At 37.5% G+C, this 20280-nt stretch overlaps 1 protein-coding gene across 4 annotated transcripts in view; it reads right to left on the bottom strand.

The window, feature by feature from the left end:
* The window catches only part of sfswap (splicing factor SWAP), a 93480-nt gene that overhangs the window by 15534 nt on the left and 57666 nt on the right, over positions 1 to 20280 (bottom strand). For all 4 annotated transcript variants that reach the window (XM_079585775.1, XM_079585773.1, XM_079585774.1 and 1 more), the window contains exon 14: positions 1408 to 1721. In XM_079585775.1, the coding sequence (XP_079441901.1) occupies positions 1408 to 1721 (314 nt within the window). The remainder of the gene's footprint in view (positions 1 to 1407; positions 1722 to 20280) is intronic.

The following is a 20280-nucleotide window of genomic DNA, read 5'->3' as shown; positions in this document are numbered from 1 at the left end:
TTTTGTGTTCAGAAGAAGAAGAAAAAAAATCCGGTTTGGAACAACAAGAGGGTGAATAAATGATACCAGAATTGTAATTTTTGGTATGTTCAATAAAAATGTATCATTGTTTTTTATTTGTTTAAAGGGGTCATGACATGAGAAACCAAATTTACCTTGATCTTTTAGTATATAAGAGGTCTTTGTACCATTAAAACGTCCTGCAAGTTTCATAGCTTAAGAGGTCCTCCCCATTATAAACGAATCATTTATTTAATCAAGCTCTAAATACAGCTCGTTCTGGATCCATGGTAAGAAGTGACGTCACGGTGCGAAGTGACGTACCAGCGTTTGCATATGACCGCCTCCAGCACAAGACAACTACGCTTTAAGCGCAAGGCAACTACGCTCATTTCGTATCATTGTCGCGCGCCTCACAAGTGTTCAGTCGACGGACAGCGAGTGGGTCAGTGTACAGGGAAATTACGACGCCGCAGATGTGCTGTTCCTGGCTGTGGACAAACAACATCTTTGAATACGCTGCGAAAGATCCCGTCGTCAGGGAAAAATGGATGCACTTTATTTTTTGCGGACGTCCCAGTCACGGCAGTGTTAATTTAAGCGTTTGTTCTATACATTTGAAGGATGACTGTTTTGAGAACAAATCCCAATATGATGCTGGCTTTGCCAGAAAACTGTTGCTCAAAGATAAGTCCGTGCCGACTATTCTGGGCTCAACAACGACGACGCAAACTGTAAGTAATGTATTTAAAACTTTAAACTATTTGTTAAATACGCTGAATCCGCAAATGTTCTGGCTGGGGGCGTTAATAATTGATGCATAGGCACTGACGTTAGCCAATCATAACAGTGGGCGTTAACACTGAACTCTTAAAGGGGAAACACCCCCAAAACAGACTGTTTGAATCAGAGGATGAAAAACAGGGTGGGGAAAGGTCATAAATCACTACATTTTTTAAAAAAATTGTAAAAAAAACTATAGTAATACTATAATTGCACCTAAGGGAACATAATAATAAAATAAAAAAACCCATGTCATGACCCCTTTAAGCAGATTGTGTTTGTCTATAGTTGTGACAAGATCAGATCACATTTTAGGAATTTTTTGCAGAAATGCAGAAACCCACAGTAAACACCAGGGTTCACATACCTTTACCTGTATTTCTAAGTTTAATAAGTGAAATTTTCAATAATTCATTCCAACTTTTAAGCCCTAAAACCACATTTTACATTTAACTTAAAAGGCCACTTAGATTAACACATTTTTGGATGGATAAAAAGATGGAAAAGGCAGTTTAAAAACATAATTACATTTCAGTAAATGTGGCCAGAGGCATAGCAATTAGCAAGCTCTTTTTAACAGTTTAAATCGTTCCTGGAAACATGTTACAACTCCAGAGCGTATACCTTGATCTCCTGAAGGAGCGGTAGGCACTGGGCAACGAGTGCTTGGTTTTGGATTTTGATCTGGAGCGTGAACGGGACCTGGACCGGGACCTTCTCTTGTGTTTCTTCTTCCTCTTGTCCCGTTCTCGATCCCTATCCCTATCCCGGTCCCTTTCTGGCCCGCGAGAGGAAGACGAGGCAGAAGAGGTGGTCACATGTGAAGCAGGGGTGTTAGCGCTCCTCGATAGTGCGTTTTCCAGGGGCTGATAGTCAAAGCCTGGTATACGAGAAGCATGTTGAGGGATACCGCTCATGGGAAGGGTCGACACCAATGGCTGTAGAGACACAACAAAGAAAGAAGGATTAGACACATGAGACCTGAAGCGCAACCGAGACGGGCACATGAAAGAAAACTGACATTTTAATGAGCAAAATCCAATCAGGCTGCTTTCTATGGACAAAAATATGGCACATATGAGATGAAAGGTGGTCCCAATGGCTTTCTAAATTTGCGCATCTGCCCCAATCAATAGAGCCACAACTGGCTTTGAGTGGTCCCGGGGACCATATCCAATTTAGAAAGGTCTTTGCCATCAGTGTATGTCTCCATGTGAAAGGAAGCAGCGTTAGTATGTATGTGGACGGCTCCCCAGAGCAGTGCCTGAGTCTAATAGCTCCTCTTCACTCCTTCCACCCCAGAAATAGCACTAATTAAAAATACTGGGTGTTTTGCGGTATAATAAGGGCCTGAAAGAAACATAATTGGCCATTCTCTTCAATCATAATCACATCAATATGTGTCTGTCTGGTTAAATGTGATCCCTTCTGCTGTTGGATTCACATCAGAAATGGAATTTCAATCAATCAATGTTGAAGCTCAAGCCGTGGAAACCACATCTGCGGGTCTCGGTTCATCACACGCAAGGAAATAAAAAGTCTATTTTATCACAAGGCAGAAAAGACGAGAGACGACAGCATGTGCTGTGCTCAGTCAAGTCAGGCTCAAAATTTAAAGGGCTACAGGTCATAAAAAACAGCTCTGGAGCACTGAACCAGGACGCAATATCATCCTAAAGTATTTTTAAATGTGCCCCAATTAATCTCGAAATAGTGTTCTTCTCTCTCCATCTCGGATGGGAAGGTCTCTTATGTAAAAGATAGCGCTGCTCAGAGCAATAGGGTGCTGAAGTAGGTGGTGTAGATGGGAGATTACAAAGTGTATTCAATTTGATAACTCTCTAGCTGGAGTTACATAATGGGACGCAGGGCTGGGTTTGATTTGAAGGGTTGACATTTGGCTAGATAATGCCCAAAGGAGAGCGTGGCACGAGTGCCCGGTCTCTCATGTCTGGTTTCAAGAGATAGGGACAATGTGCCCTCTGAAATATCATGCTTGCTAGAGTCCACGTAATCAGGCATGTGTATTTTTTTACACTTTATGAAGAAAATTTTGTTGCTAGAGCGTTGCTAGGGCAATGGAGAAAAGCCGCCGTCAAGTCTCTATGATATTGGTTACTGGCTTGGGTGCCACCTCCAATGCAAATTTGTGAAATTTTCGACTAATTTATTGTCTGACATGTTTCTAATTTCTTATAAAAAATAATAGCACAGCATGCCATATGATGTGAGCACAAACTTCATAGGACAAGTTGCATAGGACGACTTAAGAAGTTTAACAATTAGGGTTAAGGGTTTGTTGAAATCCATAGCTCAAGGTACGAGCGATAGCGATGCCTTCCTTATTAAGTACCACTAATGCACACTCAGGGAGAGGAGCAGAGAATGCCAGGTCAGCAAAGTTAGAGAGCTTAGTCATTGCACATGTTAATAAGGAGAAAGTGCTCGTCTAAATCCCTACAGTACGAAAACCAGCTGCTGTTCAGCTATTGGAACTCAATCAATATATAGATATATATATATATATATATATATATATATATATATATATATATATATATATATAGATAGATAGATAGATAGATAGATAGAGAGAGAGAGAGAGAGAGAGAGAGAGAGAGAGAGAGAGAGAGAGAGAGAGAGAGAGAGAGAGAGAGAGAGAGAGAGAGAGAGAGAGAGCGAGAGAGAGGAAGTTAGAAGCTTCTCAGGGGTTGTGACAAGTAAATGGAATGTGGTTGTACCTAGAAAAACAGAAGAGCAAATAAAGTCATTAAAACCCGGTGCTAAAATCATCTGCACGTCTCCAGCGAGAAGTGCGCAGCATATTTAATCCATCTGTTCCTCATACTTGCAGAGAAAAACAAACGTAAGTGGGGTAAATTGCCGCTATTTAGTTCACATTCTTTAGAGACACTGCCAGAAACCGAAGATTTGACCACAGTAGTTTTTTTTTTAGCACTTTTAAAACCATTTCTACTGGATCTCAAGTGTTTGGACTGACAGCTGGGAGAGAAGTCATGGAGGAAGTGCCTCAGGTGGTAGCGTGCAATTACAGCCAGCAGCCGTTTTCTTGTATACATGTTTCACAGTAAGCATACACTCTAGGTCACAAAAGGCAGGAAAGCACCATCAGAGTCAGTAGATCTATCTTCCTCAACTTTTGACAAGATCACCTCAATCATACAGATTTTCCCCAAAGACTGACTGCACAAGGCAGATTTGGCGTGTGTTATGAGAGCCATTTAAATGCATGAGCAGTGGCACAACACTCTGGCTAGTCAACCTCTCTCTCTCCTTCTCTCCTATAGCCAGCAAAAGTTCAGACACCCTTTTTCATTCAAATAATGACACCTAGAATGAGTCTCTTTGATCTTCGCCACAGTTTACTTCGCTCTCCCGGGACTCCTCGGATACTGAGGCACAGCGACTCTGGCAAAGACATCGAGCTGACACTCAGCGCTACGCTAATTAGCTTGGGCTTGCTGGAACGAACCATTATTTATGATTCTCTTTAGCTTCTCTAAACGAAAGGCTATTGTTTTTCTAATTTTCTAAGGAGCAGCTGGTGAGTTTGGAGTTTAGGACAATTGCTCCAAAGGCACTTCAGGGAAAGGGGAGTAGAGTTTATTTACGATTTCTCTCTGCACACAATATGTCACATCTAATGGGAGTCTAAGAAGCTATTATCTTCGTAATTACAAAAGAATGGTCTTCATATTTAATTCCAGAATTTTCTTTGCCGACAAGGAAAAAGTTTTTCCTTTAAGGCGAGACACGGCAGGCAAAAACATTTTTTCACTGGTCAATTTTGAGATATTGGGCTATCTGTCTTCAATCTTCTTTCAGTCTTGTGGTGAAAAAAAGTCCAAAATACACATTTAGGCCTTTATTTTACTACACTGTCTATTTGCGTCTGTAGATTTCTCCAAAATTCAACAAAAGTTGTCTGCTCTCTGTCTGCTTCCTTTAATCACACACACCGCTGGGAAGCTCTCTCTCTCCTGTTCAATGCTGTCGGATCCAAATATGGTCATTTCCTTTTTATCAGCAACCAATCGTGAAAGTACAATGGGCATTTAACTCTAAAATCGAAATCTCATTGGCTGATGTCAATTTCTGACAGCGGGATTGGTTCAGATGCATCACGTGACGTGCTTGACATTTAGATGTGTGTTTTTGACTGTTTTTCTGTTCAGTTAAAGGCCATAAATGCTGTGTTTATAAGTTTTAATGTGATTTAGGTGGTTTGTATTGTTGTTGCTAATGATTTGATGAGATATTGTGTCTGTAAATAGTTGTTTCCACTAAAAAAGTATGAATTTTTACATTACAAATCTTTAAATGGCTGTTTCTCAAAATGAGTTTTTAGTCATTCTCCAGTAGAAACATGTAGCACCTATGTACACCAAACTTTCCAGTGATACACTTAGCAGTATTCTGAAGATATGTTCATAGGCATTTGTTAATAAATCATTCCTGGCCTGATTTATGTGACATTTTAATAAAAAAAAATATGGTGAAAATCGACAGTATATTGTAATCAAAGCTAGGGGTGTAACGGTACGCAAAAATCACGGTTCGGTACGTACCTCGGTTTTAAAGTCACGGTTCGGTTCATTTTCGGTACAGTAAGGGAAAGAAATGCAAAACATTAAACTGCTGGTTGTTTACTATAAACTTTTTTTTAACAATTTGTTTACACTTTTTTAAACACACTTTTTTAATAAAATATAGGCTAATAAATAGAAAATATATAAAATAAAAAAGAATAAGAAATAAAATACTGCTGCAAAGTTTTCCACTAAATAAAATACTCTCAAACCAATATTGGCCATGACGCTAGCTAGCGAGAGGCTGGGCTAAAGCGAGCGTGCCGTGTATGTGGTGATCTTTATTTATGCGATATTTATGTCCGAGCCCGACCCGAGTTAAAATCCTATTTTATTTCTCATTTTAATGACACGTACGTTTGTTTGTGTGGAAAGCCCGCTTTTAACAGAAAGGCATTCGGAAATGTCCACAGATGAGTGCATCAGCGCGCACGGAGCTACAAGCGCTCTTAACACAGGCGCGTGTGCACGTGTGCACGTGTTTCGTTGTCACAGCAACATAAACAAATTTCCGCACACAGGAAGACCGATGTAATGGTACTATTTTACATGTATTTGAATCACAAAAACGATTAATCAGTGCAACGCGGAGATTTCCGACACTTAATATGTTCGTGTGGAAACTCGGAATTGACCTATGTTCCGCACACAAAACTAGCCTAATTTACGTGAATGATTGCATTCGGTACACATGTGCACCGTACCGAAAGTGCTGTACCGAAACGGTCCGGTACGAATACAAGTACCGTTACACCCCTAATCAAAGCATATATCCTGAAATCCCTCTGAACATCTTTTTTCATCTTGTGTGTAATCAAAATGAAAAAAGAATTTTGCACCTGGCTTTATCATATGTTCAGATCTATCTACCGAAAATATATGCAAAATTGCGCATATTTAATGAGATAATGCCTAGGGGTGTAACAATATATCGTGCCACAATATATCGCAATACAAAAATGCAACAATACGTATCGTGGATAGTGACAATATGTATCGTGGATAGTTCACCCAAAATAGAAATTACTGTATAAGAAAAAAATCATGTTTTCAGAGTTTTAGTGTCAGTACTACATTAAACTACTATATAATGTTGATTATAATGTATAATAATGCAATGGTCAGCTTCAGAATCATGAATATTTTTATTCTGGTGTCACCATTGTCCTTGAATTACAAGCACCAAGTAAAAACCTGTTCATTTAAACCCACAATGTAATATCAAAGTTAGCATTTTAATCAACAGTACATTTTTTTGTTAACCTTTTATCATATGTCTTGGGAGTATCGCAATAATATCGTATCGTGAGTTCAGTATCGTGATATATATCGAATCGTGAAATGAAGGTATCGTTACACCCCTAATAATGCCTAATTTGCATAATTAAACTTTTATTTTTTCTAATCTTTTCTAATCATTTTTTTTATGAACTTGTGTAAGTAATCAACTGAGGAAGTTTCATGGTGATATCTATTATTTTCAAATTGTACCCTATTCACCTGTAGTGTCTCGCCTTAAAACACAAATTCAGCATTTTTAACATTGTTTATAACCTGCGACTCTACTAAAAGGATTGTTGTGGTGGTCTTAGGGACCATGGAAAAGCTTTAATCTCGACATTCGTTGATTGAGGTCAGCTAATGATGAAGGGATTTGAAAGATTCTGAAAGCCGCCATGCACACGGTTGAGTACCTGCCAAATCGCTTGTCAACCACTGGACAGTGAAAATGCAAAACTAAGTAAATGCTGCAGGGAGAATGATTTGATGATTTGTAGATTTATGGGATTTGGAAGGGGAGAGAAGTAGTAAGCAATTGAAAGGAAGCGGTAAAGCTATTGGATCATGTAGGATGGCAAATGAGGGATTATAGGGAAAAAAATGACTGAGAGGCCAGTTCAGAGTAAATTCTCTTAGTCCGTGCAAACAATGCAAGCTGGTCCCAATTTTCGATTCAATCATCTGAGTGATGCAGCATATCCTGTATTTAATAATAGAGATGCATGGAAAAGTATGTGAACCCTTTGGATTTAACTGGATTTTTGAAGTCATAATAATAGGCAAACAGTCTGCTTAAACAAATAACACAAACAAACAAAGGAACATTTTTTTTTACACGGTTCACATTGCAGGAAGAAAAACGTATGTGAACACCTACAGTAGGCCAATTAATTCACAGGAGTCAGCTAACCTTGAGTTCAATTAATAAGTCAATATCGGAGGTCAATCGTCCTGTCCTTAAAAGGGAATTTATGGGTTTTCTAATCACTAAAAGCACTGCCTTATGTGAACCATACCACAGGCAAAAGAGTGCTGCGAACATCTAAGATTGAGAACTGTTGACCTAAATAAAGCTGAAAGGGGTCTCTAAAAGCCTTGTTGTTGACCAGTCTTGGGTAAGACGAATTGTCTTTCGAAAATAACACCCGCAAATTAGCAAAACAGCACCTGTATGTTCCACCGCTCACTGTGCAAAATATTCTGTGGAGAGATAAAACTCTAGTTGAGTTGAGAAAACTCAAGTTGAGAAAAAACAACAACACTGTGGGTAGAAAAAAGGCACAGCACAGCAGTGCTGAACAGCTTGCTATCATCAATGGAAAAATTCATTTATCAGGACATGTTGTAAGAGAATGTAAGGTCATCTGACCGCCAACCGAAGCCCAAAGCACAGGAATACAACGGAAAGCCTTCAACAGAAGATTATTGACCTCAACCTGATTTCTGTATGCACACCAGTACCTGTATGACACAAGTCTTCATCCTAAATAATAATAATAAGGTTTTAAAAGTGAGTGATTACAAGTTACTAATTCCCATCAAATAGAGATACTGAACATCTGTGCTTTAAATCAATAAATGGCTGAATTCAGTCCTGTCTTCTGGTCAATACTGGTGGATGAGCAGTGAATGACGATGTGTTCACATTAATCAAGTAAACAATGAATAATCTAAAAACTGGCTAGTCATTATGAACAATCTATGAATGTTTCAATGCTGGTGGAGCTCTTATCTTCAGAGGGTTAGAAATACCGCTTTTAAGTCCAAATAATTGGCTTGTTTTTCTGCAGTATGCCAATATGATGAATGGACATCTGTCAGAAGCTGCCTGGTAGAGTAACGGCAACACAAGGGGTTCTTACCCAAATTCTGGAAGGTTCCCACAAGGGAAGTGAAATATAAAAGAAACGCACTGATTATTTAATTGACAGGCAATCATGAAAGTAACTATTTTAACACCGACATCGCTGAAAAGCTAATTTGTTGGAAAAACTCCACCTGGTGACTTGTTGCAATTACATGAAATTTATATGGATGAAAACAAAATCATCAGCCATTCTAAAACGAACCAAACTAACACAAAAAATTTTTTTTAAAGGGATGGTTATTACAATAATTAAAATTATGTCCTCATTTATTCCTTCATGTCGTTCCAAACCTGTATGACTGTCTTCTGTATAACAAAAAAAGTTGCTTGAATAAGTGTTTTTGTCCATACAATGAAAGTCAGTGAGATCCAAAGAAGGGTGAAATTAGTAATTTAGGTGTTATGATAACTAGATACCATAATATAACTATTTTTGCTGGAAATAAGATTGCTACGATGACAAAATTCGACATTAAAAATTTCCAATTTTTCAATACCAATTTTGATACAACAGCAAACACTAATACTAACCTAATTAAAATAAGTAAAATGTTTAGGAGGGAAAACTGAAAACAACTAATTGAGGAACGGCCTACACATTTTCAGATCGTCAACTAAGCAGAGAGTACACCAACATCTTCAGAAATCTTTATATCAGCCATGATACACACTACACGCTTCAGTGACACACCTTCCATCCTTGCATTCTCGTTTTTGCACGGACAAAAGAGAGGTGCAACAGCACTGAGTCTCACCTCTGCCCCCCTGCTTTTGTCACTAATCAGAAGAGAGTTTCCTCTTGAGTGCCGACTGTCTTGTTAAAGCAGTACCTGTTGGAAACACCTCTCCCACGAGAGCGTTTTTTTTTTTTTAAGAACAGCTCAGATACAAAGAGCCCAATCAATGAAATGGTAAATCACACATCAGAGGAAGAGAAGCGCCACAGCCCTGGGGCAGATGTGTGTGCAACTGGGAGTGTGAACATGCTCAAATACACAGACACACACTAAGGGCACATCAAACAGGTCCTGGCAGCCTCACATCCAGGTTAGAAACTGTCAGTCATATCAGTCAGTCATATTTATTTATAGAGCACATTTAAAAACAACAGCTGTTGGCCAAAGTGCTGTACAACATGTAAGCAAGTATCCTAATGAATAAACAAAACCACAGATAAACAATACACAATACAATACAATACAATACCACTATGCCCACTTATGACCATAAGCAGCGGTAAATAAGTGGGTTTTAAGCAAAGATTTAAAATCAATGTATATTGGAGCGGTCTTTATATGAGATGGCAGATTGTTCCAAAGCTGTGGAGCGGCCACTGAAAAGGCACGATCTCCTTTTAATTTTAGACGTGTTCTTGGAACAGTCAGCTGTAAACTGCTGGTTGACCTGAGATTTCTACAAACATTATGGTGGAATGAAAGGAGATCAGAGATGTATGGAGGAGCCAGTCCATGCAATCCCTTATAAACGAACAGTAGTGTTTTGAACTCAATACGATGTTTAACTGGGAGCCAATGGAGAGAGAACAATACTGGCGAAATATGTTCTCTTTTCCTTGTTCCTGTCAACAATCTAGCAGCAGCATTTTGGACTAGTTGAAGACGTGACAGTAGGGACTGTGAGACACCCAAGTACAGTACATTACAGTAATCTAATCTTGATGAAATAAAAGCATGTATCACAGACTCCATGTCTTTGGGTGTTAAAAATGCCTTAATTTTCGCAATATTCTTCAACTGATAAAAACAACTTTTGACCACACTGTTGATCTGTTTGTTAAAAGTCAGAGCAGAGTCAAAAGTAACACCCAGATTGCGAACATATGAATGGAAATTTCCAGATAAAGGTCCCAATTTACTGGCAACAACCTCTGTTAAAGTAGATGAGCCAAGAGAGAGAGAGTGTACTGTCACACAAGAGAGAGAGTGCAAATGTGACATTAGGGAGGACCTTAGTCTTAGTGTCAGATGTCCACTGCCCATATACTCACTGTCTGATAAATACAGGTTTATAAACGAAAAGCACTTAAACTGACAAGCTCTAATCTGATTGGCTGACTTGGCAGGAACTGTAACAGCAAGTTTTTTTTAGTTTTTTTATCAGTTTGCCAAAAAATAAAACAAAGTCATGTTTACAAGGTACTGGGGCTGATCCAACAACACTTGTGAGGATGTAATACTCACTGGATTTGCCAAAGGTTGCCAAGTTAGTGGAATCAAAGAATTTAAAGATATGAACAGATTTTGGGGGGCATTTGGACATAAACGCACTCCTAAACGGATGTAAAAAACTAACCAAACTGTGGTTGGTTGTTTTAGTCCAGCTATACATGACTTTGGAGAGTGTAACGTATACCATTATAAAGCAGTGTTGAAAAAAATACCATGTTAAAGCACACATTAAAGCTCAGAGGACTACATTATATTTAAAATATATTAAGATGATCAGTTATCTTAAACTGTAATATTATTTCACAATATTACTCCTTTAACTGTGATCAAATATATGCAGCCTTGGTGAACATAAGAGACTCATATTAATGATGTAATATTTATATACAAGATAACCCATAAAGGTATTTTAAATGCAATAAAACTAAGTTTTATTAAAAAAAGTTTCTTAAGTACATTTCTTAATATTAATTCATGCATTTGGTATCCCGAACTACCAAGAAACAATAATTTCACATAAATTATTAATCTAGGGTGATTAATTCTGCACATTTCAAGCAGCATGAATTAAAATTATTAGTTGCAGTATGCATGATGGACATGAATTAAAAGAAAAATAGTATGTAGTATTTTTCTCCAAAAAAATTACATTAACCTAGATTAATAAATGCTGTAAAATTCTGTTTTCTATATCTCACCACGGACACCAAGTTGAAAACCCTCACACCAAGCACACAACCTGCTCTTCAAAGGGAAAAGGCAGCAATGCTGAAAATAAAACCAATTGGAATCTTAAAATAAAGACAAGAAACACATAATAAGGGAGGTGGGAACTGGCCTGGTTTCTATTTCAGCCATTGTGAGATCTGCAGTGGCTTCTGGGTATTGTTCTTTCTTAAAGACAGTTTGCGGTTGACTCAAACGGCACGCACAGACCGAAAAACGAATACCGGTACACTAAATCAAAAGTGAAGGTCAACAACAAGGTGGTCATATTGTCACATCTGATGTCCTTCTCTTTCAAAAAGAACGGAAAGATACCGCATCCTGTAAGCACCTCTATTCCTGCGTGTTCCATTTAATAATGAAAGGTCAATAATAAGAAACAGGATTAAAGTAAAAGCCATAGCAATAAAGCAGTCGATCTAAGACTGATGACACAAGGGTCGCTGGAGATTTGGCAGTCCACCATGAACAATTTACGGTGCATTCGTCAAAGAAAGACGGCAGAACGACCAGCTGGCACAAAGATTTTCTGCAGGCTGGAACATTTCCTAATTAATCCGAATACACTCAAGGTGAAAAATATGGCTTTAATGATTACATGCCACCTGTTTATTTATCACCTAGAATAATTCTCGAAAACATACTGACTGAAAACCTGAGACGCATCTAAATTTTCCTGTCCAGCGAGCCTGCATAGCAAATATATAGTTTTCCAGATAAACAAATACAAAAGCATTGACACATGCAGACACAAACGCAGCCATACTGATATTGCTGTCAGAGTCTTAAGAGCTCAGTGTTAAAATGCCAGCACACCAGGGACTGACGCAACCTCTCTTTGACATCATCTGCACATGCACAATTTGAGCCCTTCAATGATCCATACAAGAATGGAAGAGAGAGAAAAAGTGAGTAAAAACGCTCAAAAAATTATAATTTACTCCTCGTCATTCCAAAAGCCGCATGACTTCCTTTCTTCAGTGGAGAGGTATTTAGCAGAATGCCTGAGCTACTCTTTCCCATACACTGGAAGTGGATGGGGACCAAAGGTACAGACAAAATGAAACACAAAACAGTTTAATAAAAGTAGTCCATGGGACTCTTGTGCTATATTCGGAGTCTTCTGAAGTCTTTGCGTAACAAGCTGAAGTAACAAGCGTTACATTATATGATCACGCACGCTCTTATTCATGCAAATGCTTTTAAACCATTCAAGCATGACAAGACACAAAAGAGAACTAAGTGCAGTACAGGCGCACTGTCTGTGAATCTCCTGTCTGTGTGTACACACATATATATTATATAAACAAACTTTTATGTTAGATGTGATTAAACGATTTGACAGCACTAATATATATTTATATATATACTTGCTAGATTTACAATTTAAATGCATCATCACAGTCTGTGAAAAGGGTCCACTGGCAAACCACTAAGCCACGGGTCCAACAGCAATCAGAGACATTTAAACTAGTTTGCCTTATAGCAGCTGCCCACTTCAGAAGAAAACCAGAGAGCCTTGGATATTGGTCTTTTTAACTGTAATCTGCCTGAGCCCATCAATCAATGCTAAGCTAACGCATGGCTGTGGGTGTTAAGTGGGGGATTACACTGCGGACAAACCTATTTGTTTAAAGGAAAAAGAGCACAGAGAGGTGTGAGGTTGCACACGGACACTACAACTATAGGATAAGCTGTCCTGATACCCCTTCTCATAGTGACAGACAGACCCATAAGCACAAATCTCTGTCTTGGATGCTTTTTTGGCAGCAAACATGCCAATGTCTGAAACTGGAACTGTGGTCAGAGGACGCTTACTCCAAACCATATGTTTCCTTCCTGAAGATGTACTGCTATTGGCAGAACATTCAATGGCAATGAAGCATAGAAAAACACTGCACTGATTTAGCAGTTTTTTCAAAGTGCTAATTTGCTGTTTTGTTCTTGTCTGAAGGGAAAACCCCAAATGGACTGTTTTTTGGACTACTATACACAGAAACTGTTGCAGCACATCTAGCCACAAATAATGGCAGAACATCCACTGGTACTGTTCATTTGGGGGTTACACTTGTCGGCTTCGCGGTCATAAACCACCAAATACCATTTATGCAACTATATTTTTTCTTTTATATTTAATATTTTAAGGGCACTTCATGGTACTAAACAATATTGAAAAAATATCTTGTGTGTTCACATTGCAAGTGGGACAAAAGTTGCCAAGTTCTGTAGCATTCAGATGGAGTAAAAAAAAAAAAAAAAAATCTAGAATTTTACAAATGGACAAACCGTACCAGAGGGTTAATAAATAAGCAAGATTTAAAATAAGAAATTGGAATGAAGTGAATAAAATACAATAATTAAAAAAGAAATAATAATAAAAAACTATATTTAGAGTTTTATTTCCAAACGGATTCTTTTGATGTACATGACATGCTCACTTTGTTTTGATTTTCAAACCCTCTGGCTACAACTCTCAGAAACGCAGGAAAAACCTGTTTTTGTTGTTGCACAGAAGTTGCATTTCTGTAAAACTACAAATAGCAGCTGAGCAATGCAGACACAGACGCTCTTCTTTGTCTTCCAGTCCTCTTCTGAGGGCTGCCATGTTCTTTCTACGATGCTTCCTAAAGACGGAAGCTGACTCACAGGTTCGGTCTTTCGTCTCATTTTAGATCTTGAACACAGAATTGCTAAAATTACTATCATAATTCTTTCATGAGAGCAGTGCTTGAAGGCAGCCTCCAGACTCGACATGGGTCTCAAACTCTAGTTGTCGGTTTCAAAAAACATGTTTAGTGGACTAACGACACTTGAGATTGTATTCCTTGAGAACTGCATTTTTTCCCTTGCATATCATCAGCCACAACATGGAATTCACTATATAGCAAATTGTAAACAAGCGAGAGATGCAACTGTCAGTGCACAAACAGAACCAAACTTTTTTGACAGTTTCAAGCACGTAGGCTTGTGTCGTTGTCATCACCTAGCATAGAATTGTTTATATTTATTTTTTAGGCATGTTGGGAATATATATATATATATATATATATTAAGCTACAGTGAACAAATCTTTAACAGAACTACAGCACAACACCGAAGGCCAAATCAAACTGCAGAAAGTGAAAATGTAACTTGAATTTAAGGACAGAATATTAACATAATACATAAATCACTATTTTATAATATTTCTAATTATGCTTGTCTAGACAACATTCTGTCTGAATTCTGTGGTTAAAGAATAGCATTTTGGATAGGAGCTAACCTAAAATGAGAAAAGAAACAACAACAAATGTCCCTGAATATTGAATTTTCCATTTTCGAAAAGTAGTCTGTCATTTTCATTCACCTGTACAGAAGCTAAAACATTATCAATCGCTTCACTCAAGCAAATGCAAATGCAAACAACACAGCAGACTATTTGACAAAACCAACGCCATCAGGAGAAAACGGTTTCAAATCACAGCGTGTCTGAAGCCTTGAACAAAATAACACAATGATCATGAACAAACATGAATATTGACGTTCATCACAACATTATTGTGGTCACAGCAAAAAATAAAAAAATGCATGTTGAGCTTTAGGCGCTCATGAACTAAATGCAAGTTTGAATGTCCTGATCTTATTCCCTCTCACTCTCCCATTCTAATTCAATAAATGTCTTTGGCAGCTTTGATTTAAATCATTAAGAGCAGAAAATATGAGAGCAATAGTATAAAATGCTGAAACTGGACAACCGTATCCCTGTATCAGCTTTTATCGATTCAGACACACATATTTTCACTAATTCCTGCTAAAGCTTTGGACAGACTGAGAAACAGTTGCATATAAACTGCGCTTTGGCAGATGTTCTTCCATTATTTATGCTCAGCTAACTAACAAATCAATTGTAGTTCCCATTATGTATTATACTTGCTTACTTTCTGATTAAGCTTATTAAATTATTAATAAAGTATTAAATAAAAAAAACAATATTAACAGGAGTTTATGTGTGAGAAAGAACAATTCAAAAAAGTCTTGGAAAGTGACTTCCTTGATTAGTTAAAAGGTAATAAAAAATAAAAGTAGTCATTTATTATTATATAATTTAAAAAGAATCATTAAAAATGTAATAATAATATTCATCTTTATTATTTTATCTAACTAACTTGTTTCATTGTGTATGATACTTGCTTATTTTCTTTTTTACATACATAATATTATATATCCTGCCTCATATATTAGCAATGAGGGGAAAAGGCAAAGGAAAGTTAAAATAAAAAAATAAATTATAAAAAAGGGAAATAAACTCAAAATAATAATAAATATATATTACATTATAATTAAATTAAATAAATATAATTAAATACAAATTATACAAATACTGTAATTAATAATACAAAAAAATGATATAAAATAAAACCGAATGAGCTGAAATAATTTAAAAAAAGAACTAAAACCATTGCAGAAATATGGAAGTTGCTGCTAATGGAAGAAGAGAGACTCTGCTAGGCTTCACTGTGGTGTGCCACCTGGATGCACAGATGACTGTCCACATTTGCCGTTTCGACTTGGCATTTTCTGAGAGAGACCTGCCAAACAGCATTTAGTGCGATGAAAGGTTGTAGCTAAACATCAAACAATTAGCAGGGTCTTATTTCCACTTTAAAGCGATCCTGCCAGTCACACTAAATCTAACCTCCTAAGCCCTGCGACAGCAGTGCAGATCAAGGCTATTTTATTTTCTCTGTTTTCTGTGATCTTGTGGCACGACCATGTTCTCCAGCAAACAAGAGATGAACTGCTACAAATACGAGCTCTGCCAGAAGCACTCTACACTATCTCCAGAAGAAACAGAAAACTCTTATTAAACAAACAGGGCTGTAGTCACGGCCAGCTGGGATGCAACGAGACTGCTGTTGATTCAACAACGCAAAAATGTATGACCACCCTAGCCTCTGAAGAGTTTTCTGTAAATGCAGCTTTTTGCAGTTATTAAAAGAATATATAGACATTGCAGGACGTCCTTGGTTTAGTAAAAGCAAGTGAACATGACCTGATGCATGCTGAATTGGCTAGATTTGATTTTTTTGTTGCCATAGCAATCAGTAAATCACCGAAGGCTGTATATCTGGATGGTGAGAGCTGCAAGCACAGAGGGAGCTCTGTGCAGTCTCTCAATTGTGCTGTTTTCTCATCTAAGAGACCTGCGGAAAGATCCAGAAAGGAATTAGGGTTGTACAAAACTTGTTTCTATTTTTCTATTGATTAGTCAATGGAATGTCTGAGCAACCAGCAAACTAATCAGTCTCAAGGAAACATTATAATTACGCTGGTTCCAGTTCACGTTCACGCTGTGATGTTTCATAAAAATAAAAACCCTATTTTCAACAGTGACATGAAATATTGAAAATGAAACAAAATTGGCAAAAGGTTTTTCAATTTTTTACTTTAATTAATACATCTAAAAAAATAAAATAAAAAAAGAGTTGGTGGAGCCTTCATATTATTGTATTGACAGTCCAATTGAATATAAAATAATTTGAATAGTTTTTTCAAACGAATTTTCCGTTTCTGCCAAGACTCTTCACTTCGGTGCTTTACTACTTATCACTAAAAAGGTAAAGGAAGCAAAGAGATCAATGCTGACAACTGGCTCCATCAGAGATCACAGCTGGTATTAAGCTTAAATCGACTGAAATCATTACCACTCCTGAGTCACCGGAAAAAAAGATGGAAAAAGATAACTGAGGCAATGCCGAGGATGATACAGCAGTTATGAGCGATGACCAATCGCACAGATTTGCATTGAAGATGCAGCAAAAATCCTTGGAGGCATAAAGTCAGTTCAACAGAGTCTAGTCAGCAGATAAAGGGAGAACACATCCATATTTACAGGCAGGCAAATAAGCCTGCATAAACATAAATCAGGCCTTTAGGACAATAACAATACAATCATAAACACAACACGGCTCTTGGACTTCAGGCATTTGGACAGGAACGACATCACACCCTGTCCGAACCATGAACAATGCAAAGTTTCCAGCAACAAGCAATTTGTCTTGCACACTAACTGCTAAACGACTGCACATGACGTGACACAGCCAAAGCCAATCAGAAGATATTTGATGTTATTAATACAGTTGTGAGGAGCTGGAGTTTGGACCAATGAGATTTCACAGTGGCTACCAGAAATAAAATAATTAAAAAAGCGATCAAAACGGGATTTGTTCACACTTTTTAAACATATTTTCTGAACCAAATGTTCAAACAGCAAACAACAACATACAGAACAGAAAAAACAACATTCAATTATTCAGAGATACCATATATTAGATTTTTTTTTTTTTTACAAAATACAAAACGTTTTATTTGTTGTTTTCTTGTTTAGACTGCAAAAAAAAAAAAAAAAATAGATTCACAGATTTAGGACAAAGATTCAGGCAAAAGATGTTGTGGACAGCTGGTTAGGGCAAAAAAAGATTTAGATGCGAGAGAAAGTTTTTAGCACGTCACTTTCTTGCGTTGTGCCCGAGTAAGCCAGACTGTCTGTGTTTCTTTCCTGAGGGTGAATGGCAGAACTGCTGTAAGCTATTCGAAGGTGCATCTAAAATCAGGCCTTGGGTAAAGTAAAGTAATAAGTTGGAAACTAAATAAGGCGTCTCGCTCAAGTAATTGGGTGTCCAAGAAGAAGAAGGGACATTCATAATGAATTAGATGTAGGGAACGTACGAGCAGTGTTGTGTATATGTGAGCGAGAGACTCAGGTAAAAGCCCAGAGGAAGCAGTCCTGCATCCACCAGCTGCTTCTTCTGATTTCACGCTTCATTGGCCTCATTAATGTGGAGCTGAACCGCACGCCTGTGGAGACAATCGGCGAGATTAGTCTTTACCACACTCCTACTCTCTCACTTTTCCTAACAGTGTCTCTCCCACTGCCTTACGCGTTCTCTCTCCGTGGACTCAACGGTACAAACTTTCTGGAGGAGAAACTGTGTTTGCAGCCTGCGGAGAAGATCAGGGGAAATATGAGCAGCACACAATTGGTCATTATAGCGAGACTTGGAGGAAGATCATGGTTACGAACTCAAAAACACCTGCTGAGAAACCACTCTAAGCAGACAATGTACAGTACACAATATTCAACCATAGAGAAACACAACCACAGCGTCAAGTCCCAACTAATTGTGTCCTTAAAGGAATATGTCACCCAAAAATGTAAATGTTGTCAATTATGTCTCTATAAACCTATCGCTTTCTTTCTTCTGTGGAACATAAAACAGATATTTTAAAAACTGTTCATGCTGCTCAAACTACAAATAGAGACTAGGTAGCTATCAAGATCCAAAAAAGCATCATAACGCAAGTATCATAACATTGGGCCGTGCGACTCATGCGTTTGTAATAAGTCATTTTTCTTTTCTTTCTTTTTTTTTTACTTTACCTATTTAGTATTTTATATTATTCAATGAAATGTGTTTGGTATACACTGCCGTTTAAAAGTTTGGACACTAAGATTTTTCAATGTTTTTGAAAGAAGTCTCTTTAGCTCACAGGGGTTGCATTACATTTTTTTGTAAAAACAGTAATATTATTAAATATTTGTACAATTTAAAATAACTATTTTCTTTTTTAATACATTTTAAAATGTAATTTCATTCCTGTGATGGCAAAGCTGAAATTTCAGCATCATTACTCCAGTCTTTAGTGTCACATGATCCTTTAGAAATCATTCTAGTATGCTGATTTGGAGCTCAATTAACATGTCTCACTAATACATGTTGAAATGTGGAAACCGTCATATTTTTTTCAGGGTTCTTTGATGAACAGAAAGTTCAAAAGAACAGATTTTATTTATAATAGAAATCTTTTTTTTAACATCATAAATTATTTTTGAGCAATTTAATGCATCCTTGCTGAATAACGGACCCTACATTTTTGAAAAGCAGGTTACATAATTGACGAAGTAAAAGAGGATAATTTGATCATTTTAGTCAAAGCTTCGATGGAAAATGACATTCAGGAATCGTCAGGGCTGACGCGAGATAAACGCATACAAACACACATTTTCCCTGGGAGACACCAGCTTTATCTGGACAACTATTTAGGAACTCATCCTTCCTCAAATCCATAAAAATACAGCTGGGACAGAATTAACAACATATATACATTCTAATTTATTCTCATTTGTTCTGTCAACGCGCAAAGTTAAATTTGACCACCAGAGAATGCTGAAAAACTGGTTGTCAGGAATCATTGTGCAGTAATGAGCATTTCTTCAAGACAAGATTGATGGATCAATAAACTATGTTGCTTTTCTTTACAGGGGGACTTGACTAAACAAACCAGAGCAGCGTTATTGAGCAGAAGTCCTGATGTGATGCTGACTGATGAAATAAAAACACTCAGATCTTCAACTGTGATGGCACGGTGCATGATTCTGAAGCGCAGAGCAAGAACATAGAAATTTTTGTCTGGGCAAGCATGTCAAGCAATGCAATGAAAGCAAAAACGATGAGTGGGCGGCTCTTTTCAAGCGTAAGCACTATAGGTAGCAAGAAATTCGTTCTTCATGGTAAAACAGCAGTTGTTTAGAAGTCAATGATCAATGCCAACATGGAGGATGTAGTATGTTCTACACATTAGGAATACGCAGGACTAAACGATACTGCTGCTGCTAGTCAACATGGGAAAGACTAGTCATTTATATTTGTTTTTATTTCTGCACATTCATGTTTTGCTTTATATTTTTAACAAATGCGAAAATACTGACTAAAGTTTTGTGTAGGCAATATGTAAAACTGGCATATATCAATTAAGCTTGCTTATTCGCTTGTTATTTTACCAG

This window comes from Phoxinus phoxinus, assembly GCF_949152265.1.
Source record: "Phoxinus phoxinus genome assembly, chromosome: 17".
NCBI lineage: Eukaryota > Metazoa > Chordata > Actinopteri > Cypriniformes > Leuciscidae > Phoxinus > Phoxinus phoxinus.
This window is presented reverse-complemented; position numbering and strand designations above follow the sequence as displayed.